A 24,164-nucleotide genomic window follows, 5' to 3' on the forward strand; every position below is an offset into this window, starting at 1 on the left:
ATTCCAGATGGTAGGCGTGAAGTATAAATTTTAAATGAATGAATGAATAAATAAATAAATGAACACTCAGTGTGATACTGTGTGTGTGTGTGTGTGTGTGTATGTGTGTGTGTGTGTGTATGCCTGTAAACCCTGATCAGTTGTGAACCTCTTAGAGTAGGAAGGACTACATTTTATTCATTATTTAGTTCTGGTACCTAATTGAGTGCCTACAACTCATTTTTCTCCATTGAACTTTAGTTGAAAGAATGATTTAACTTGAACCTCTAATCTTTTCTCTTCTTAAAACTGAGTGACTTAAATTCATTTGTCAGTCTTTTCTGAAATCATCCATAATATAATGCTAAACAAAAAGACTGTTTCGAAGATAGAAATTTACTTTTATCATTAGACATTCTTTTTTAATCTTAAGTGCATTAGTAATACATGAAACTGTCCTTTAAAAACTTAGGATAATGCAATTAAAGTTGAGTTCCCTTTGATCAACATCCAAGCCTGTTTTTCCTCCTTCTCAGAAATAGCCATTGTTATGATGTTAGTATGTATCCATCCAGACCTCTTTTTTATGCTTTTATATGAAGTCCATGTATTTGTAGAAAAGATCTACATTTTGTGGCAGTGTTTTCTGTATAAATGGTGTCTCTTGGGAATGTGGCGTTTTGAAATTCAAGTCTTTGATCTTTAATAATGTTGATATGCACAGGTCCCAGACACTTATTTTACCTTCTGGGTAGTATATACTGTATGGAATGTGCTACATTTGTCATTAGATAAGCATTTAAGTTATTTCCGTAATTTTGTGATTGCAGAGTGCTGCAATAAACATCCTGGTGCATGTCTCTTTGGGCCCCTTGCAAGAGTTTTCACAGGCTATATTCCCAGAATTGTTCCTGCTGGGCTTGGAAATACTCATGTTGCCACCAAATGTGGCCATATCAGTGACCTTCAGAGCTTTTCATAGTTCTCTAATTCTCAGTGTTAACAGCATTTTTAACTTTTGCTAGTATGATAGATATGAAAGGAGACATCATTGTTTCAATTTTATTTCTCTGAGTATTACTAAGATTAAACACTTTTGTGTGTTTATTGGTCATTTATGTTTCCTGTCCATTCATGCTCTTTGCTTATTGGGTTGTTTCTTTTTAACTGGAATTCAGTTGTTGGGATATTATATGTGTAGCAATTATTTTCTCTGTGTATCTACTGTTTTAAAAAAATACTTTTTAATGGTACTTTATCAGACCTCTTAGATTTTGATGTGGTCAGATATGTCAATATTTTTCTTTTATGACTTCTGCCTTTTGCATTTTTAAGGAAGGAATTTTCCACTACCAAGATCATAGAGATATTCTCCTTTTCTAGTAGTTTCAAACTATTTAAAAAAATTTTTTAGGCTATTAACATATCTGCAGATTATTTTTGTCTATTGTATGAAATAGGGGAGCAAATTAATTTTTTGTCATATGATTAGGCAGCACTCTTTGTTGTATAGCTTATTCTTTCGCCACCAATTCAAAATGCCACATTTAACATGTATCAACATTTCATAATTGTCTGGCTCTTTTCTGGATTGCATTCTGTTCTATTCCTACTCCAATAAAACTGTTTTAATAATATGGCTTTATAATATGCCTTAATATTCATTAGGAAATTTGGCCTACTTTTTGTTCTTATTTCTTAAATTTTGTTGTCTACCTATTTCTCCATATTTACTCTTTTATAATCAGTGTATTTCATTTCACAAAAAAAAGTCTTGCTGGTTTTTTGGTTGATATTTCAAATAAATGTTACAAATGCCAGGTTGTATACTATTATTTTTTCCTAATGTCTTTAAAATGTATTATTTCACTTTCCCTGTGTATTATTCCTATTAGTAAAGAGCAGGGCATACCAAAGTCTTGTGGAACCTAAAGTCTATATAAGTTGGGAGCCCACTTTAAGAAAAAGAATGCAAAATTATGAATGCAATAGTAGCTGTGCATCGGGAGGGGTCCATACAAGGGGAAGCTGTACTGGGGGGGCCTGAACCTCCAGCTTTATTAGTTTCATGGTAAACCCACTTCAGATAAGCCATCTCACTTAGAAATTCTAGCAAATTTTGCCTTCACTGTCACTAGAAAAAAGCACTGGTTCATGACCGCTAAGCTAGGTAGGTGGTATAAGGAATAAAATAACAATTAAATTTGCAGTCTCAATTGTGTTTTCAGTTGTGAGCTATATTATGCTACTTCTCAATTTTTTCCTGGGATAGTACCTCACATTTGAGGATCTCAGGACACATTATGAACATTAACTAATTAAACCTCACAAAACTGCAGAGACACGGGAAAGAGAGAGAGAGGATCACCTCACCCAGTTCTGAAATGCAGCCACCTTTGGGGAGGAGCGTGGCAGCTGCTTAATAAGCTGTAACCCCCTGTGACACTTTAGCCAAGATAATTAGTTGTTGTAGTTGGTAATTGTCCCATGAACATTAGACTGTCAAGCAGTGAAGTCACCCGGATTATTAGTGCATTGAAAATCTAATCCATTCTTTTTGATTTTTTAGTAATTTTATTCTAATTATATAAGAAATATATACACAATGAAGGTCCAGTTTTCTTTTAGCTGTGTTTTTCATAGTTCTTCAAATTTAAAACTTAAAATAGGAAAAGATTATTTTTTTTTAAAAGTAAGGTGCAGCTTAAGAATAAAGAGTTATTGATACACACACACACACACACACACACACACACACACACCGTGTAACAATTAAGTTCGCAAACTAATCCTAGAAAAAATGCTGCATACCTGAATATCACTACCTTCAGTCACCTTCGAAGTGCTCCCCTTGCGAAGCTATGTACTGACACCAGTGCCTAGTTCACCCTTCAAAGCAATTTTGAAACTTTTTCTGGAATGGCCATCTGAGCTGTCATTGTATTACCCTTGATGTCCTGAATGTCATCAAAATGTCTTCCTTTCAATATTTCCCTTATCTTTGGGTAAAGAAAGAAGTCATTGGGGGCCTGATCAGGTGAGTAAGGAGAGTGTTCCAATACAGCTATTTGTTTACTGGCTAAAAACTCCCCCACTGACAGTGCTGTGTGAGCTGGTACAGTGTTGTGATGCAAGAGCCATGAATTATTGGTGAAAAGTTCAGGTCATTTTCGTATAACTTTTTCGTGGAGCCTTTTCAGCACTTCCAAATAGGAAACTTGGTTAACTGTTTGTCCAGCTGGTACAAACTCATAATGAATCATTGCTCTGATATCAAAAAAGGTTAGCAACATCATTGTAACAAGTTCGCGAACTTAATTGTCTGGCCTTGTATATAGAGGGTGCCAAAAACATCTCTTAAATGTGTATGCGTCTCTTAAAATGTATATGCATTTTTTGGCACCCGCAGGGTGTGTGTGAGTGTGTAGTCAAAAAGTTTGCTGCTGAGCAAAATAAGTAAGTGCTAGTAGAAGTCAGAAGAGTAGCTACCATTAAGACGCATATTCGCTGGACAGGAGGAGGAGTGGAAGCTTTCGGGCACTGGAAATGCTTTAGCTTCCATTTGGGTGTCTGTTATATGGGCGTAGATACATACAGAATTCCACCTGCTTTACCACATGCGTGTCATATCCCAATAAGAAAGTAAATTAACCTGAAAAGCATGCTGCTCTTGTCATCATGAGACTGCTGGAAACCCCGTGTGAACTATCTGGAAAGTTTTGCAGGGAGCAAGACACATTCAGAAAACAGAGACATGATACATTTTATTCTCCCCAAAGCATTTTTCTTCAGAAGAGGGATTCTAAGTCCATTACTTCTCTCTCATGACATTTTTCTCTCCAAAAGAACTACTCCTTATGCTGACATCGATTCTCTCTCATTGTACCTTCAACATTTTGTACCTCCTTGTATGTGCTCTTTACACCTCCCTGGGCATCTGCTTTTTCTCTTAGAATTCCATTCTGTTTTATTCACCTACATCTTTGCCAGAAGCAAGTGTACCTGAGTAATGTTTGGGGTTGAGAGCTATCTGCAGGGCAGTGCCCTGGCAGGTGCTAAAACACAGTGGGAGAGGAGGAAAAAGAAAGGATGTACCTGCCCCTAGCTCTGCAGTATCTGCTATGGCAGTTAAAAAGGTTAGAAAGGAAAGACAGAGCAGCAGGCCCATGCTGGCAACAGTGTCTCTGGAGCCTCCAGCAGGGCCACCATCGCTCTTATATCTGTGGCAGCACTCCAAGGAGGGGCAGCCGCTGGACAGTGTCCCAGGGCTGCTCTGAGCTAAGGCCCAAAGGCTGTAAGCAGATGTCATGGCTGAAAATCCCCCAACAGAGCAGGCACTGGGTGAGCCAGAGAGGAGGAGGAAGGGGTGGGGAGAGAGGGGGAAGAGGGAGAGAGAGAGACAGGAGGAGAGAGTGAGGGGGGGAGACGAAGAGGAAAGGGGAAAGGTGGGGAGGAGAAAGACACAGAAAGAGAGACAGGCAGGAAAAAAAGACAACAGGAAAAAAGAAAAAAGGGAGGAGAAAGAGAAGGACGAAGGGGGAAAAGAGCTTTATAGACCAAGTGGGAAAAATTTTACTACTGTAATTTTTAGTGAAGGTTAAATACATGAACATTACCATGATTACTGACTTTCCAAGACATATTAAAGACAACAATGCTCAGCTCCAGTTCTTCTTGCTTAGAAAGCAGAAAAGTGAAAAAGTGGCCACTGTCAAACTGCATGTTCACAGTATTTTCAAAAGGAAAGCAGCCCTTCTGCTAGTCATTAACATTCAGATAGCACTGACATAGCTAATTGTGGTCTTTGCCACATTCTGTCTTAAAATAGTTTCAAAGTCTGGTATCCAGAAAGTTGATAATCAGTTGTTTGGAAACTTCAAAGGGGGTTCTTATGAAAGGATCATGTAGTTTAGTAACTGGAAGAGGTTGAGGGCCTCCTGGCTGCCAGGCAAGGCCCAGGCCTATCGCTGGCATCATTTTATCTCCATCATGTGGATGAGGGCACATTGAGGTGAGAATTGGGGTGAGCTAGGAAGACCCTGTTCTTCCCATCTCGTGGTGCTGCCCTCTGTAATATAACTTTAGATATGCTGCAGTTTCGAAACACATTACTATGCTGTCTCCAATTTCCTGTGGCTCTGCAGATATTTATCATCTTATTTCTGTCCTTATGCCATTCTCTGTCTCAAAGATGCTGAACTCAGGAGTAGCAGCCAGGACTCCCAGAAAGTAGTCGAAGAGCCACAGGAACCTGTCTCACCAGAGGCTAGGGAAAGTGAAAACAACCAGGTAATGGTCATTCACTCATGCCTGGGGCATTGGGTAGTCCTGGGGAATGCTTGTGTGGTCAGGGTCAGGGGCAGTCCTGGTGCTGGGGTCATTGCTGAGAAGTTCTAATGTCTGATGTGGAAAAGACCCTACTAGCACTAAGGTTGGGGAGAGACAAGGCCCGAAGGAAAGAGAGGCTGCGTGTTTGTAACAGACAAATTAGAGCCTCACTGTTATCTTCAAGAATACAGGTCAGAATGGAGTTTCATTCCTTCTCTACCTTCCTTCTCACTCATTACCTGATTTCAGGAGTCTGAGACAGATACAGCTGCTCATTTAAAGCCAGTTTAAAAATCCAGACTTTCTGAAGAGATTTGTACACTATCCACATACTCAAATGATGCATCGTTTTCCTTTCTGTCTGATTGGACCCTGCAAACTACAGAAACACCCACCACAGCTCTTGGCTCCACTGTCCTTCCTTGGTCTCAGCAGGAGCCCCACCCACCCATACCCTTCTGCTGCCAAGGTGACACTAACTGAGCTCTGCCTGTGCTACTCCTGCCGCCCTTACCTAAAGAAGGGGAAACCTATACCAAAGGAGGCCACAGTTAGTCAGGCTTACTTCTTGGCTAAAGTTGTCAGCCTGGTCCTACATTAGCACTCTGTGTGGCCAGAATCCCGAGGCGTGTTTCACTACACAGCTCCTCCTCCTTCTGGTCTTCCTGACTCCTCCATCCGGCTGGGCCCAGAACCCATTCCTGAGCTCAAGGTGGGGGGCAGGTACAGTGCCATTGCTTCCTGGACTCCAGCCCTCAACTCTTTTATTTTTCCTTTCATTCTTGCACAAAGCAACATTTCCTTTGCCCATCAAATCATGCAAAAAAAAATCTTGGGGAGCAGAGGAGGGAGGGAGAACATTTTCCTTAGCACGAGGCCACCTGGCCCATCCTCTGGATTTTCACGTTGTCTATATGGAAAAATCAATTCTTACCCCAAAGGACCCAACCTCCAGATAGTTGGGTGTTGTATTCCAGGTGCTGATTTAGTCTCTGCATGGAGGTTGGTACTCACAATGGTCAGACACTCTCTTAGGTGCTAAGAGTACCCACAAGACCAAAACACAGCCTCGGCCTTCAAGAGGTAGTAGCATATTAGGGGAGAGAAAAGCCCCATAATTCAGTATGTGGAAAGGAGAATGGGAAACATCTCAGAATAAGGGAATGAGGGACACCTGAACCTTTAAAAGAAGGTTGTATGGCATGGATTAGATTAAGGGAAATGAAACTGATGAATGGAATTAATAATAAAAACAAATTGTGCAAAGGACTTCTGCTTTGGAAAAGATGGAATAACAGAAACTGGATTTATTGTCCTGCCTGAAATAACCAAAAAGTGGCCAAAATATATAAAATAACAGTTTTTAAGATACTGCTTGTCAGGTAGCAAAGGAGAGTGATGCCTGAGAGATAAGAAACAATCCAGGTAAGTCCTCTGATTGCCATGACCTACTGCCTTGAGAGAGTTCCAGGCCATAGCACAGGGCAGGAGAAACAAGTGGGACCCCAGTGGTTTTCCTGAGTTGAGAAGACAGATCTGTAAGTCCATGGAGACTAAAGCCACTAAGGTTTGCAAGACAGAGTACCAGAGAGGCGAAAGCTGCACAGTGAGAGAGAGAGAGAGAGATTAAGCGCCAGCAAAGGGTCACTCTTGAGTGTTCAGCTGAGTACTGATCAGCTCATGCATGTGGGAAAAACACTGAAGGTCAGGGAGAGGAAAGAACCTCCCAAAAGTATTAGCACTAACAGTGCCCAGTGCTCATACAAGGCTGGGAAGAGTGCCCGAACCCATCAGCCAGACTGGAGAACCTTATGACTCACAGGAATTGGGAGCGTATGCAGAAGAGTGTTGCATCAGTAGTAGGGAATAATTAGCTCTAGATGGAGCACTGCTCCAGTACTGCCTAACAATTTTTTAGAGCAAGAGCCAAAAGGATCAAACTGTATCCAAGGACCTTAACTGAGTCCCGGAACAAAGTTTAAGAATATTTGTAGGAATACAAAATTATCCATCAACCAGACAGGTTAAATCACATGTTTGGAGTCTAATAAAAAATTGCCAGACATTCAAAAAACTGGGAACATACGATGTATAAAGTGAAGATAACTCAATCAATTGAAGCCAACCCAGGTCTGAAGAAGATGTTAGAATTAGTGGACAAGAACATTAAAACAGTTATAACTATATAAGTTATAGTTATAATACATTAAGGAGAGACAGAGAAGATATAAAAATACCCCAAATAAAACTTCCAGAGATAAAAACTACAATTCATAAGATGAAAACTACAATAGAAAGTTTAACCACAGATTAGATATTGCAGGAAAGAAATAGTGAACTTGAAACAAATGGGAATTTTTTAAAAAAGATCAATGTGTCAGTGAGCTGTGGGATAACTTCAGGTACTTAATATGTTTGTAATTGGAGTTCATAAAAAAGGGGAGAGAGACAAAAAATGTATATGAAGAAATAATGACTAAAAGAAATTCTGAATTTTATGAAAACAATAAACCCACAGACACAAGCTCAACAAACAGCAAGCACAAGAAACATGAAGAAAAATATACCAAAGACAATCGCAATCAAATAGTGGAAAACCAGTGACGAAGAGAAAAATCTTAAAAGCAACCAGAGGGAACAAAAGACAAGTTGGGAAGAAAGGAACAAAGATAAGGATGGCAGCAGATTTCTTGTTAGAAACAATGTAAGCAAGAAGACAGTGGAGTCAAATCTTTAAAGAACTGGAAGGAAATAAACTATCAATTTAGAATTTTGTACTTAGTGAATATCTTTCAAAAATAAAGGTGAAATAGACTTTTGCCTATACACAAAAAGTGGAAGAATATATTACCAGCAGACCCATACTATAAGAAATGTTAAAGGAAGTCCTTCAGTCAGAAGGAAAACAATACCAGATGGAAATCTGGATCTATACAGAGGAATGAAGAGCACTAGAAATGGTAAATAAATGGGTAAATGTATAAGATTTTGTTCTTATTATTTACATCTCTTTAAAAGATAATTGACTGCTGAAATAAAAACAACATAGTATGGGGCTTATGGCATATGTAAAAATAAAATGTATAACAAGAATAGCACAAAGACCAAGAGAGGAGAAGCATAAGTATTCTATTTTAAAGTTCTTGTGTTATACCTGAAATGGTATAATATCACCTGAAGATAGACTATAATAAGTTAAAGATGCATACTATAAAGTCTTAAAAAAAACAACCAACGTTACAAATCTACTTCAGATAGTCGTATCTAATAAGCCTACAGAAAAGATAAAGTTGAATCATAAAAACATATGATTAATCCAAAAGAAGGAAAAAGGAGAGGAAAAAGGGAATAAGTAACAGATGGGACAAATAGAAAACAAATAGCACAATGATAGACTTAAACCTAACCATATCAGTGATTACATTACGTAAATGGTCTAAATATCCCAATGAAAGAATATAAAGCAGATATAGGTTGGATAAAAAAAGCAAGAGTCAGTTATATGTGGATTACAAAAATGCACTTTAAATATAAAGATACAATAGGTTCAAATTAAAAGATGCAAAAAGATACAACATGCTAACACTAATCAAAGGAAAGCTAGAGTAGCTTTATTCATTTCAGACAAAGTGGATTTCAGGACAGGGAATATTACTAAGGATAACAGAGATCAAGAGGACATAACAGTCCTAAATATTTATGCATTTAATAGCAGAACTTCAAAACACATGAAACAAAAATTGATAGAACTGCGAAGACAAATACCTGTATTTGGAGATTTCAGTGTCTCTCTCTTAATAATTGAACAAGTAGACAGAAAACCAATAAGGATATAAATTTAAGAACACTATTGACCAACTTTAATAATTTACACTTATAGAACACTCTACTCAACAATAGCCAAATACGCGTTCCTTTTCATGCACATGGAACATTTACCAAAGTGGACTAGACCATATTCTGGGTTACAAAATAAGTCTCAGTAACTTTAAAAGGGATCAAATAATTTAAAGTATGTTCTCTCACAACAAAAGACATTACAAGAAAATAAAACTATAGATCAATAGCTTTCATGAATGTCAATGGAAAATTTCTAATAAGATATTTAATAAATTGAATAATTATAGAAAAATGATTATACATCATGACTAAGGAGGGTTTATTCTGGGAATACAAGATTGGTTTAACATATGAAAGTAAATTAATATAATTCACCATATTAACAAACTGAAGAAGAACACCTATATATTTATCTCATAAATGCAAGAAAGGCATCTGAAAATTCAACATTCATTCCTCATAAAAACACTCAGAAAATTAGGAACAGAAGAGAACTTCAATTTGATGGTGGCTATTTTTGAAAAACCTATATCTAACATCATACGTAATGGTAAAAGATGTGATGCTTTTCCACCAAGGTCAGGAACAAGACAAGAATGTCTGCTCTTACCACCTCTATTCAAAATTATACTGGAGGTTCAAGCCAGTGCAAAGACAAGAAAAGAAATAAAAGGCATCCAGATTGGAAAGGAAGAATTAAAATTCTTTTATTTGAAGACAACATAATCATCTAGAATCTACAAAACAGCTTCTAGAACTAATAAGTACTTTGGCAAATTGCTAAATACATACAAAATTAATATGCAAAGTTCAATTTTATCTCCATATAATAGCAATGAACAATCAGAAATTGAAATAAATATTATTTACAATAGTACGAATATACAAAATACTTAGAGATAAATCTGACAAAAGATGCCCAAGACCTATGTACACTAAAAACTACAAAATATTTCTGAGAGAATGAAATAAAACCTAAATAAATGGAGAGATATCTTGATATCCCATGTTCATGCTTTTGAAGACTCAATATTGCCAAAAATGTTAATTCTTCCCAAATTGATTAATGCAATCAAAATTTCAGGAGAAATTTTTAAAGAAATTGAAAAATTCATTCCAAAATTCATATGGAAATGTAAAGGACCTAGAGTAGCCAAAACAACTTTGGAAAAAGAACAAAGTTACAGGATTAATACTACTGATTTCAAGACTTATCACAAAGTTCTTTTAATTAAGACAGGTGGTAATGATGTCAAAGTCAACAAACGAGATTAATGGAACAGAACAGAAGATCCAGGTATAGACTCCTCATATAATCAATCTATGGTGACAAAAAGCAGATCATTGTTTGCCTGTGGTTGCACAGTGGCATGGGGTGGGAGGGAGGGGCATAGAAACATGGAAGCATTTGAGAGTGATGTGCATATTCATTATTTTTATTGTGGTAATATTTTTATGAGTGCATGCATAGGTCAAAACTTTTTAAAAGATAGACTTTATATGCCACCTACTGCATGTCAGTTATACCTCAATAAAGCAGTTATAAAAACCTAGTGTAGCTTTCAAGTTATACAAAAGTATTTTATGTTAGTTATTATTACTAGCATCTACAGAGAATTAGGAGATGCCAGCACTGTTACACATCTATCTATCTGTGTGTCTGTCTATCTAGACATCCATCTGTCTATCCTTATTTTATCCACATAACAACTTTATGAGATAGGTGGTGCTTTTAGCCCCTTTTTACAGATGAAGAAACCGAGGCCCCATAATGTTCCCACTGCCACACAGCCAGTAAGTGGAGCTAGGACCTGAGTCCAGGTAGCATGCTGCAGAGCTTGAGCTCTGAGCCACTGTGGGTATTGATTCTCATGTCTTGCCATTGTCATTTGCAGGGAAAAACTGCAGAAGAAGCTGCAACTGAGGAACTTTCATCCATAGTCCTAAGTGGAAATACTAGTGAAATGGAGGTAGGGCTTTGTGTGCTGTCTGATTGGCCCCTATGCAATTCATGGCTCCGCACCTAAGTCTGTGTGCCCTTTCCTTCTCCAGGCCTCCCTGCCTCTCATCTGCTACTTCCTTTAGGGCCTGCTCCACACAACCTTCCTCGGAACCTGCCTCAGAACCTTCCTCCACAGAACTCTTTACTGTGATTAATCCTTTATTCTTTATCCCATGCAGAGTTTGGACCTAGCAGTTACCCTTTCTACATCAATTATTTGCAACAATTACAGTAAATAGAGTTTTTCCTCTTCTTCCCATTGTCCAGAGAGAAAATGTTCCTTAGGGACAAAACATTTGTAAGAGTTTTCTGCAGCTATATATATCATATGCACATACATAAACCTATATGTATTTTATGTCACTCATCTGCTTCCCAGGTTCCAGTAACTACTCCTTTCTGTGACAGATTCAGGCCAATGGGTGGTAGCATCTTCCTCCAGTTGCTATCCCTGGGGCACGTCCTCATCTTTGTTGGTTTCCCTTCACTCTGCCCACACCTTCACATGGGTCCTTTGTTAAACCTGCTTTGTCCACTCCATTGGATCTATTTCCTGCTAGAAACCAAAAGATTCAGACAGAGGTTGGCAGGGCTCTGTGGACCCTGCTCAGGATTTTGAACTTTTCCTAAGGAGCAGAGGAAGGCTATAAAGGTTTTAAATGGGAGATTGACACCATCAGACATTCTCACCTCCCCACCCCCACTGATGAACACATTCTGAACTTTCAGTGGATTCCCAGTGCCTCTTTTTGGTAGGTCGGTGTGAGTCAGCTGGAAAGTCTAGAGACCCTTGAGGGGGGAATATGGAATAGGAGGTTGAGTCTCCACGGAGGTCCCGGGACAAATTCACTGAACACTAATCCGAGATACTAAAATTCTGAGAGAGGGCCAGATTATCACACTCCTCTCCTCTCCAGATTCTGATCAATTAAGAAGTCTTCACAGAAGTCAGCTAGGGATAAAAATACCACTTTGTTATACACTTTAAATCTGAACTGGAGAGCAAAGCTTGGACCTGAAACACAAATGGATTTCCTACTTCCTCCTACTGAATTAAGTGTACACACCTGGCTATAGGCAGGCCTCACCCCGGGGCAGTGTCCCCAGGCTAAGTGCAGGGAGGAGAGGAGAATGCGTGCATCCCGGAGCAGGATGTGCTGCTACAGAGACAGTGAGCTAGGCCAGCACATGGTCCATTTTCGGAATTTCACTTTAGCATGTGCTGTGGGACCCCCACCCATATCATTCTGGCACTGCTCATTCCTCAGCATCCTGAGGAGGAGGACTTCAGTGCCTGGCCTTTCTCCAGTGCTGTTCCTGCAGGCAGGTCACAATCTTTGGGGAGCAGCCATCAGTCAATAACTGAAGGCAGCTGGAGAATCAGTATGCCAGCTCCTTTGCCTCTTAGGTGGGCTCTCCATGGTCTCCCTGAGATCTCGGCGGGAGTGAGTCCATGGTGGTAACTCACTCGTTAAACACTCTGCATTGGTGTCCTTCCTTGCCTAACTTCCCCACTCCTGTCGCAGAATTTCCTGGCATCACTTCCCAAATAAACTCAGCTCAGAGTTTGCTCTGGGGAAACCCACAGTAGGGCACTCACTCCTTGTGCCCTGGGGAGGAGAGGGTCAGGCATGCAGCAGAGGTGAGCAGTTTTCTCTCTGATATTTCTCAGAGGGTAGCCATTCCTTCAGGAACCCAAACAAGGATGTGGAGGGGGGATGGTTCCCACTGCATTAGAAGTACTGGAACCCTAGAGGGCATCTGGGCCAACAAGGTGGATTGATCTCCCATGTTTATATCCTCTCCCTTCTGGAAAAAAACTACTGAAATGACAGTAAAGGAATAAAAAGGCACAAATTTACAAAGACAATGAGACTGGGAGAGGAGATGTTGGAAGATGAGCACTTTTAAATGTTTAGAGTGAAGAAAATTGATGTCAGAGTTTACACTGGCTTAGCACAGCTGCAAAGGTGAAACTCAGGAGACATTATGAAGGAGGGACTAGTGGAAATTGTGTGACTTCTCTACTTGTCCACAGTAGGCTGAGGACCTGAAGCTTCTGTAGAAGGTGGGGCAAGGACCGGGCTGAAACACGGCGTCTGACAGACTGCTATGGAGTGTCGGGGATACTAGATTCCCTGCTGATGGCACTTAGCTCGTCATCTATTCCCTAAGTGAAGTGATCAGATGACTGTTCTCTGGAGAGAGTGAACAGAAACAGCTCCAAATTCAGGTTCAACCTGCATGTGTGAGACTATATAATGGGGAAACACAGAGAATAGATGAATAAGTACAATTTTACATTTCAAATGGAGGAATCTCTCCTCCTGTCGTGTTTCCAAATGCCAGAAGCCAGGTCATTGTGTTAGATTTTTATGGCTGCTGTAACAAATTACCACAAACTTAGTGGTTTAAAACAACACAAATTTATTCTCTTTTAGTTCTGGATGTCAGATACCCCCAAACAGGTCTTACTGTGCTAAGATAGATCTAGGTGCAAGCTGGGCCCTATTCATTCTGGAGGCTCTAGGGGAAAATCCGTTCCCTTGCCTTTGCCTGCTTCTAGAAGCCACTTGCATTCCTTGGCATGTAGCCCCTGCCTCCACCTTCAAAGATAGTAGCATAGCATCTTCCAGTCTCTCTTTGCCTCAGACCCTCCTGCCTCCCTCTTATAAGATCTCTTACGATTACACTGAGCCTACCCAGAGAATCCAAGATAATCTCTTTCTCTCAAAATCCTTAACATAATGACATCTGTAAAGTCTCCTTTGCCCTATAAAGTAACATCCACAGGTTCTGGGGATTAGGCCATACACCTCTTTGGGGGCCACTGTTCTGCTTACCAAGTCCCTCATGCAGGAGATTGGAGAACTTAATTTCCCCCAATCCCTGACAGGCCCGAAGAAAAGGCCTCCAGATAATGTCCCTGGAGACGGTTCCCCAATAAAAGTCCAGGTCAGTGCTTGATCACCCCACAGAGTGCCCAGTTAGTTGTTGGGTGTTGCTGCCTATCAAACACCGTAGGGAGCTAGACACGTGCTGCAGTGGCGAAGGGCATAAGCCATGAGCAAGGAAGGCAATGAAAAGACTGGAACTTACACAGGAACTGCAAAATAAGAAAGCAGGAAGTACAGCAGGCAGGTGGGCAAGGCTAGATCAGAGGAGGGAGAGAGGAGAAATGAAGTCAGAGATGACCTCCAATTCCTGGTTGTCTAGAAAATAATATTGAGAAACACTTGGCCAATCTGATAAGGCATGTGGAAAAAATTAGGAAACCAGTAGAATCAAAACAAAGTACACAGATGAGAACACAGTCATATTACACTTCTTTGCTCAGTAGCAATGATAGTTACATACTCATGATGTAAGTCCTTACTGCCGTAACCCTGAATTGTGCTGTAATTGATATTGAGGGGTGGGGGGAAAATAAGGTATGGGGAAGAGGGTAGTGTAAGAGGGTTATGTCTACCTATCTATCACATGAATATAAAAAAGGAATTTCAAAAACTCATGAATTAAGAAACAGCAGCATAAGCACATTCAGAAATACAGAGGTACATAGCAAAAGAAATGAGCAAGTTGAAAGTGCTAGCCAGTGGGGAGAGGGACTTAGAGGGACAGAGGACTCCTGATTTTCTTTGTAAGTGTTTAGTGGTAGTAGGATTTTAATTTTTACTATATGCATATATTACTTTGATTTCAAAGAACTCCGAGAAGGATCTCAGAATGAATCATTTTCCTCTCTAACTGAGCTATAACACCTTAGACAACCCTAAATGAGACTGGAAAGGCTCAGTGCTAAGGTGGCTAAGGTCAATTGGACCTTCCAGGCTCCACCTCACCACCAACCTGCCTGTCTCAAGATACACAAATTCTTGTAGCACAAAATCACAATGAAAACAGTTGTGGAGACAGATGTATTTTGCTTATGGAATTAATATGTATATAATACTACTGTGCTCTAACTCTACCCAGTGACACAATTAAAATACAGATCCTATTTCAAAGGCCAGCTGAAACCATTTATTTTTCTGACCTTCATGTACGAACTTGTTCTGGTCCTTTTATAAATTTTTAGTATCTCATTAAGAATGTCTCCTTAAGACTACGCCTGGTGCAAGATGATTTGTTTCAAGTGAGACAGTTACACCTGTCCTAGGAACGCAGAGATGATGCAACCACTAACCCATTAAATTGCAGAAAATGAATAGCATTCCCATTTGGTTCCTCCTCTTTCCTGGGTCTAGGACTTAGAAAATCTCCATCAAGTGTCCACTGAGGATGATACAAATCACTGTGTCAGTAATACGAGCTCAGCATCCATCTCACTGCCTAAGGAGATCAAGTACTTCCGTCCCATCTACATGGGAGCCTCCTCTGCTTTTTGTATCCAGCTGTTCTGTATTGATGAGAAGCACGAAGCAAGGCAAGTACTGATCCCTAGATTGTCTGTTATGGTAAGACTCTTATGGCATTGGTGGCCCAACATTTTAATCTTGCAGAGCCAGTGGTTTCCAAACCTGGCCACACATCTAATCTCCTGGGAAGCTCTTTGAAAAGCACAGATTCCTGGGCCCCATTCCCAGAGATGTCAGTCTATAAAATTTGGGTAAGGCCCACAGAACTGGGTTGCCCAGAGTCTGGTTCACCTACATAAGAGTTGGGGATCTGGAAAACCATCACTATGTAACCATGTGCTGCTACCCCTTCGCTAAAGCTTTTATTTTGGGAGAACTTTGGATTTAGGTTTCTACTTGTCTGGAGATTTTTTGGTTGCAAGGAACAAAAAAAAATCCACCTCAAACTGGCTTTGAAAAAATGGACTAATTGCCTCACCATAATGACGGATAAGTCCAGCGGCAGGACTGATTTTCCTAATGGCTTGATCCAGGTCTTAGGTAACCCAGTCAAGGACCAAGTTTTTCTCTCTACCTCCCAGCTTTTGGTTTCCTGCTGCTGGCTCCAATCTCAGAGCAGTGTCCCAACCTTGGGCCAAAAGAGTTGGATAATGGCTTCAGGCTATGCACCAAAAGCGAGTGAGGAGGACAGTCTGGTTTGGGCCTAGCTTTCCAGCCAAAGTCCCATTAGGCCTGATTGGGCTGTGTGCTCATTCCTGAGCTGATGGCCCAGGCCAGGCTGGGCCATGATGATGGCTTAGTCCCTTGCCTCATGCTCCCCACTGAATCTGGGGCTAGAACCTCACCCAAAGGTAATCCGAGACAGGGGTTAGTGGGACACCAAGCAGCTGCTGGAAGGAGGAGGCATGGTGCTGGGCAGAAAACTCAGTCACCCTACTTCCTGTCCCTCCAGAACACCCACATGTTCAGTGCTTGCAGCCTCTTGGACCCCTGCTCTCGATGCTTAGATTCCTCATTCCCTTTAGGATGCCCACCTACCCCACCATTTTGCTCTCAGAACAATCTTGAAGAGGAAACGATGGGCCCATTTTGATAGACTGGAAGGTTCTGGAGTATTTTGTATTTTAACCAAGTATTTTAACCAAGAGCACTGCTGGACATTTCTTTTTAGACGATGTATTTAAACATATTCCCATTCTCCCAGCCTCACCTAGAACCATGTTTTACTTACATTTTTATCCTCTTAAGTTTTCAATTTCTTTGGACATCTGGGAGGTTGAAAAGGGAAATCCTTTTATATTAATTATATTGTAGACATCCAAAAAGTCTATAAACCTTTCTAGATTTGTTGTGTATATTTATGTTCCCCTGTGCATTCAGATATGATTGTGCTTGGAATGTGATTTTTGAATTTTCAGACAGAAATTTGAGGACTCATTAGGGTTTGCCTGTGAATATACATCTGCAGCTGGTCAGAAAATCTTTTGCATATAAAAGAAAAAAAGATGAGAGTAGCTTATAATATGCCTACACCTCCCCCAAGCTCTTCCAAAAAGGAAGGGAGGGATCGTGTCCACAGAATAACTGTCTTGCTTTTTGAACGTGCAGCGATTATTAATTGCTATAATAGTACCTTCCATTCTAGAAAAATGCTTTACTATTGATGTGTGAAGCTATGAAGCTTATGACTTCTACAATTAATTAATAGTTAGCTAGACACAAATTTTGACCAGTGGTTAGCTAATCACTGCCTGAGGAAGAGCTGTAAATCTCTTTAAATATACACCATGCTACATTTGCTTGCAGGTCAGTGACATTGCTTACTGTTTTGTTTACAGGTCGCTGGACTTTATGAATTTTGTTTTCGGTCTCTTTCCTGTAAGTACATACTGAATTTTGAGTAACATAATTGGTTTGTAAGCTGAAAAGTCAAATGTCATATTCATCGTCCAAACGTTTAAAATGCTATAAATGTTGAGGTTTGAACTGCTTTTGTGTTCTGAAAATAAGGTTGAATGTCATGTCATGAACTCTTAAAAATAGAAAATATTGTCATTTTCAATAATATTTCAGTCACACTGTTTTAATAGTTTTCTTTCTAGGTATAGTTTCTTTTAGAAATAGCATTACTAGTGTTTCATTAGAATCAAATCATTAATAGAATGCTGGTAGAACATGAAAATGTCAGAAATTACACTGAAGTGTATTAGACTGTTGTATTACTTTATAGCTTACCATATTGCTTTTCTGAGGGAAGGAAAGTGGGAACTTGTGGTTGATTTTTCTGCTTAGCTCTGCCAGACACCTGCCTGACATGTAGGAGGGGCTCCCCCCAGGCAAACATCCAAGTGCAAACAAGGTACTCCATTTCAGGGTATCCTCGCCACTTCCTCCATTTTTGTTTCATTGTTGTCAAGGGATGGAAATTCTACCCAACCTTTTATCACTTTATTGGAGGGAAGAGAGTAGGGAAGGAAGATAATGAGAAACAAAATGGACTTTTATAAAGATTTTTTCCATGCTGGCCTATCTGTTAAGTAGCATTAACAACTGTACTTCTTCAGTTGGCTAATTATAAGCAAAATATCTATTTGCTTTAGTTTTCCTTTCCTATTCTTCATACTGAGGCAAAAACAAATATGGTTTAATTATGTTGCCTGAACGCTATGTGATCATAGATTGTATTTCCTCATATCGTTAATATAATGAAGATTTGAAATAATGTTCTCCATCATGTGTTTTGAATTAATGTTAAGGCATTTCAAAGTTCATAAAGCAATATAGATTACCCTGACGTAGGATTTACAACAGTTTCCCTCAGAGATTCCTCAAAGTACTTTAAGCATAAGTTTAATTCATTCCTATTTTGAAGTCCGTGTAAAGGCAGATCTTCAGCATTACAAAACCAATGCTGGCTTTAAAAAGGTAAAAGACATGTTTACTTTTTAATTCTATTTTATTTCAGGATATGGGGAGACAGGAACAAAATACCTTCATTACTTCATCCTTAATCCTTCAGATCCAAGTCACAGCAACTCATTATAGTCTCTTCCTCTCAGAGACTTGGCACCCAGTCCTTATTTTCAGTTTGAGTATTCAGCGACTTGACTGTGAAGTACCCAAAAGGAGCTGTGTTGTTTTGCTAGAAAGAAGGGAGATAAAGTCAAACAATGGTTCACTCCTTTGGGTTGCACAAATATCCCCAGGGTTTTAGATTAGCACAAGTAATACCTTCACAGGGTTCAGGAGAAGGCGAGATCCCAAAGGGACAAATTAGCTCTGGGAAGAGCAGGCTGCTTCTGCAGACACCTGGCAGAGGGTCAAGTGGGACGTGTGGAGCACAGACGGTCTGTCCTACAGACAACGAATTCGAGCCGTATAAGTAATAATTCTAAATATTCCACCAGCCACATTAAAAAAAAAAGTAAAAAGACACAGGTTACATTAATTTTAATAATAAATTTTATTTAACTCAATATGTCCAAAATTTAATCATTTCAGGATGTAATCAATATGAAAAATTATTAGTGAGGTATTTTACATTCTTTTTCTCACTTTTTGAAATGCAATGTATATTTTATACTTACAGCCTATCTTAATACAAGCAATAACTTTTCATCAGAAATAACTTGATCTGCATTTAGATTTTATAAAATTTACAGCTGAATAAGTAGATTCATATTCCCAAGTTGTTCCAAACATACATAAAAGTTTTCCAATAACTGAACTCAGTATCAGTTTTTAATTTAAATTTAATTAAGATGAAATAAAATTAAAAAGTCAATTCCCTAATCACACTAGCCACATTCCAAATGCTCAGTGGCCAGATGTGTCTACTGGCTACCATATTGGACAGTTCAGATCGAAAAGGTAAGTGGCTGCCATCAGGACATACAGATCCTCCTGTGTCTGCTAACTGAACCCACTCCTCAGGTTAAACACGCCGTTAGATCTGTTCACTCAAATGGGATCATGTAATGATAAAATACACAGACATCTGTTCATGTATAATCACAGGATTTTAGAACAGAAAAGTCCTAGAGTGCCACTCTCTCCTCTCACAGAGGAGGGGACCACAGCTGGTACAATATCACTTAGGAAGCATGGAGCCTTTGCTGTGACACAGCGCTGCCTCATTTACTCCTGATTATAAATCAATTTGCAAGCGCAAATGTCCTTAGTTTAAAAATCTACTTCCGCAAGAGAACTATGCAGAATGGGTGCCATTGTTCACAATATTCATTTATTCAGGTTTCAGTCAGACACTCTCCATATTATTGCGGTTGCTTGTCCCCTTGAGTTTTATGATTACTTTGCATATTATAGGAGAGTTTAACTTGAATATCCTCTCCTTTACACATTTCACCAGTATTTTCTTTAGTGTATTACACCAGGAATTTGTTTAGTGATAAGTGATTTCTGATAGTCTTTCTTTGTATCCTGCTCCAATCATGTTAGGACAAGAACTTCTGCCTCATTTCTCTGCCACATCTCACCCCTGAGTTTGTCCTTATCCAGAACTTCGTGAAGATCGTCCCCTTCAATAACTGCACCCTGGAGCAGGATCTCTACGTCTTCCATCGGGCAGGATTACTCAAGTAAGTGGACACGTGTTTGGCCAAAAAACAATCAATCCATGAGAACAAATAAATACTTATTTTAAGAATTGTCTTACTGATGGAGTGCTTTATCAAGTGATTTAAATCAATACATTTAGGGTCACGGTCATATCAAGAAGTTACTTGACCACTCAGATATTAAAACATAATATAACTCCACAATAATCAAAACAATGCCACATTGACAGAGTCTATGGGTAGAACAATGTGACACAAGAAAGAGACACACCACAGGTATAGTAAGAATTTTTTTTGTGTGTATGTGTGTATAAAGGTATGTATAGACATATATATATGACCAAATTTGTGTCACAACAGTGGGAAGAGGAAGGACTATTCTGTAAATGGTGGGACAAAATAAAGATAGAGACGTTCGTTCTTCATATTCTACAGAAAAATAGAATCCTAAGTGATTGAAGAGTCAAATATAAATATTGAAAACATAAAACATTAGGTAATAAATCTACAGTGCTAAGTCCTGTGCCAGATTCTGAGCGTCCAACAGCGAATAACATACAGATGTATTCCCTGTCCTTTCAAAGCTTAGATCACTACCAGAGTGGGCTTTTTCCCTCCTCATGCTGCAGGCTGGCTCAGAGCACCGCAGCCACATTTCAGCCCACGGGGAAGGGGGGAAAAAGAAGTGGAGGGAAGCACTTTCCTATTATGGAATTTACATTACTTTGTTTGTAGTCGTGATCAGGAAATGGGTTGCATGGTCCTACCTAGCTTAGCTTCAAGGGAGGCTGGGGGATAGTAGGTCAGGCCTGTGCCCAGTGAAAACTCAGTTAATTTGGTTAGTAAAAGGAAGAAAGGGGGAAAGGATACTATAGGATCATCATATGTAGTTTTTATCTTGCATATTTATAGAAGTTCTAGAAAGGTACAAAGCACTGTATTAATCTTATGTGCCTCTGGGGAGCAGGACCAGGAGGTTGGGGTGTAGATGGTAACTTACTTTTTACTTTGTATCTATCGGTTCTGTTTGATTTTTGTTTTCCACTAATTTTATTTTTTAGAGCAGTTTTAGGTTCACAGCAAAATTGACCAGAAAGTACAGAGGGTTGCTACATATCCCTTCCCCACCTTCACACACACACCCTCCCACAGTTAACATTCCACATCAGTTATACCATTTGTTACCATGGATGCATCTATATTGACACATCATTTTCAACCAAAGTCTGTAGTTTATATTAGGGTTCACTCTTTCTGTCATATATTCTATAGGCTTTTGACAAATGTATCCACCAGTATGGTATTATATAGAGTAGTTTCTAAAAATCCTCTGTTCTCCACCTATTTATTCATGCCTTTTTCTTCCCCCAGTACCTCTGGTAACCACTGCTCTTTTTACTACCTCCATGGTTTTGCCTTTTCCAGAATGTCATACAATTGGAATCAGATTGGCCTCTTTCACTTAGTAGTATACATTTTAAAGTTTCTCCATGTCTTTCCATGGTTTGACAGCTCATTTCATTTTAGCACTGAATAATATCTCATTGTCTGGATGTACCATAGTTTATTTATCCATTCACCTACTGAAGGACTGCTTGGTCATTTCCAAGCTTTGCCAATTATGAATAAAGCTGCTATAAATATTATTGTTCAGGTTTTTTGTGTAGGTGTAAGTTTTCAACTCATTAGGGTGAAATACCAAAGAGCACAATTTCGTATCACATGATAAGAGGGTGCAGTTTTGTAGAAACTGCCAAATTGTCTTTCAAAGTGGTTGTATCATTTTGCGTTCCCACCAGCAATGAACAAGAATTCCTGTTACTTTACATCCTCACCAGCATTTGGTGTTGTCAGTGTTTTGAATTTTTGCCATCCTAATAGGTGTGTAGTGGTATCTTGTTGTTTTAATTTGCAATTCCATTATGACATATGGTATTAAGCATCTTTTCATATGCTATTTGCCATCTGTGTATCTATTTTGATGAGGTTTTCTTTGAAATCATTTGCCCATTTTTAAATTGGGTTGTTCATTTCTGTTTGAATTTTTAAAAAATCATGTGTGTGAATTGCTTCTATAATAGAAATTACAGTTAATTTTGTGATTTTAAATTTTTTGAGATTTTAAATTTTATTGTGACTCAAGTAGAACTTTTATTAAAATGTACTTTACACCCTCTGCATTCTTAAGTAGAGTGTATTGGTAACATTTTCTTATGACTTGGAATTCTGTATGAATAAACACACACAGGAGATGGAGAGCAACTGGAGGACATGGGATCTGGAACAGTCCCCAGTGTGGTTATAGGAGTGGCCTTTTCCTAGTGGCTTATTTACTTAATGAACATTCATATTCTTTTCTCTCATACTCTCTCTTTTTACTATGAACATGTGTTGCTTTTATTAAAAATTAAACCTGATTTTTTAAAGTAATGAAACTTTAAACACTTGTCTGGAAATTAGTCCTGGTTGCAGCAGGGACTCAGTTTTTCTCTGTAGTATCGGCTTCATTTTTCTTTTATCACTTATATATAAAGGTGGAGCAAATCATGTACATCTGGGTGCTTTTCTGAAAAAATTGGAGACTCATAAGCTGGAGTGCCTTTAGAAAATCATGATCTTTGTCACTGTTCCCATCTGAGCCCTATCAGGAAACTTCCTTTTTTTCCTGTCAGTTTTGTCACCAACCCACCCACCACTCCACACCCTGTTCTCAGCTTGTCTGCTCTTATAGTTCATTTGTGCTGTTACTCTTGTTCCCATACCCAAGAATCTGTGCCTGGTTGTGTAGGGGAAGACATCCCTCAAAATGCACACATTTGGGGCGGACGGGTGGCTCAGTTGATTAGAGCGCGAGCTCTGGGCAACAGGGCTGCCAGTTCAATTCCCACATGGGCCAGCAAGCTGTGCCCTCCGCAACTAGAATGAAGTCAATGAGCTGCTGCTCAGCTCCTGGGTGGCCAGATGGCTCAGTTGGTTGGAGCTCGGTCTCTCAACCACAAGGTTGCCAGTTCGGCTCCTGCAAGGGATGGTGGGCTGTGCCCCCTGCAACTAACAACGGCAACTGGACCTGGAGCTGAGCTGCACCCTCCACAACTAAGATTGAAAGGACAACAATTTGACTTGGAAAAGTCCTGGAAGTACACACTGTTCCCCAATAAAGTCCTGTTCCCCTTCCCAAAAAACAAACAAACAAACAAAAAAAACGCACACATTTGTCACCATCATTGGATGTCCATTTTGTTGACATGACAGTACGCCATTGTTTTCTAGAGAAATATCTTTTCTTTAATTATTTTCTGTAAATTGTAAGCGCAAAATGCTTTTTTAGAGAAATCACACATTTAATGTTAGAAATGGCTGTTTTACCTGTCAGGATTGCTCAGCTCTAAAAGGAATATGATATCCAGAGCTGCCTTCTTCCCTTTGCTCTTTAAAGCCCAAACCCTGCACCCCCTTCAGTCAGCAGAGCTTGGCCAGATGAGAGGGAGGAGGCCAGCTAACCTGAAGACATTCCTGCAAAAATGTGAAGGAAGGACAACCTCACACCCTGTCATCTATCCCAGAGACATTTGTATTTTTAAAAAAGATAATTGTTTTTCAAGGATGCTTCTAACTGATTAAATTAGATGAAAACTTTTCAAAGGGTCTATTTACTTTGGTGAGTCTTTTTTTTTTTTAATTTTTTTTTTAAATTTTATTTTATTAAATTTATTGGGGTGACAATTGTTAGTAAAATTACATAGATTTCAGGTGTACAATTCTGTATTACATCCTCTGATATATTGAATTTTTAAATTATTTTTCATGAAAGTGTTTCCTTTCGGGGGGAATCCTAAAACCACAAGGATTTAGGATTCCTTTAAAATCCTAAAAAAAAAAGACTTTTCAGGGAATATCTATCTACATTTTATATAAATTATGTTTTATTGAGATGGGCAAAAGTCAAAATAAAAAATAAACAACTGTCTTGTTATGTATTGTAACCCAAGTATATATATACCAGAGGATGCCAAAAAATAATGCATATTTTAAGAAGGGAAAAAACTATTAAAATTGTAATACTCAATCTATACCGATAAC

The 24,164-nt window shown here is 39.2% G+C and overlaps 1 protein-coding gene across 4 annotated transcripts in view; it reads left to right on the plus strand.

Moving 5' to 3' along the window:
- The window catches only part of CFAP61 (cilia and flagella associated protein 61), a 332,957-nt gene that overhangs the window by 106,392 nt on the left and 202,401 nt on the right, over nt 1-24,164 (plus strand). For all 4 annotated transcript variants that reach the window (XM_019712531.3, XM_074317335.2, XM_074317333.2 and 1 more), the window contains exons 9-13: nt 5,171-5,268; nt 11,043-11,117; nt 15,397-15,575; nt 17,346-17,385; nt 19,966-20,105. In XM_019712531.3, coding sequence (XP_019568090.2) covers nt 5,171-5,268; nt 11,043-11,117; nt 15,397-15,575; nt 17,346-17,385; nt 19,966-20,105 — 532 coding nt within the window. The remainder of the gene's footprint in view (nt 1-5,170; nt 5,269-11,042; nt 11,118-15,396; nt 15,576-17,345; nt 17,386-19,965; nt 20,106-24,164) is intronic.

This window comes from Rhinolophus sinicus, chromosome 13 (genome assembly GCF_057876585.1).
Source record: "Rhinolophus sinicus isolate RSI-liver-muscle chromosome 13, RSI-T2T, whole genome shotgun sequence".
Classification (NCBI taxonomy): Eukaryota; Metazoa; Chordata; class Mammalia; order Chiroptera; family Rhinolophidae; genus Rhinolophus; species Rhinolophus sinicus.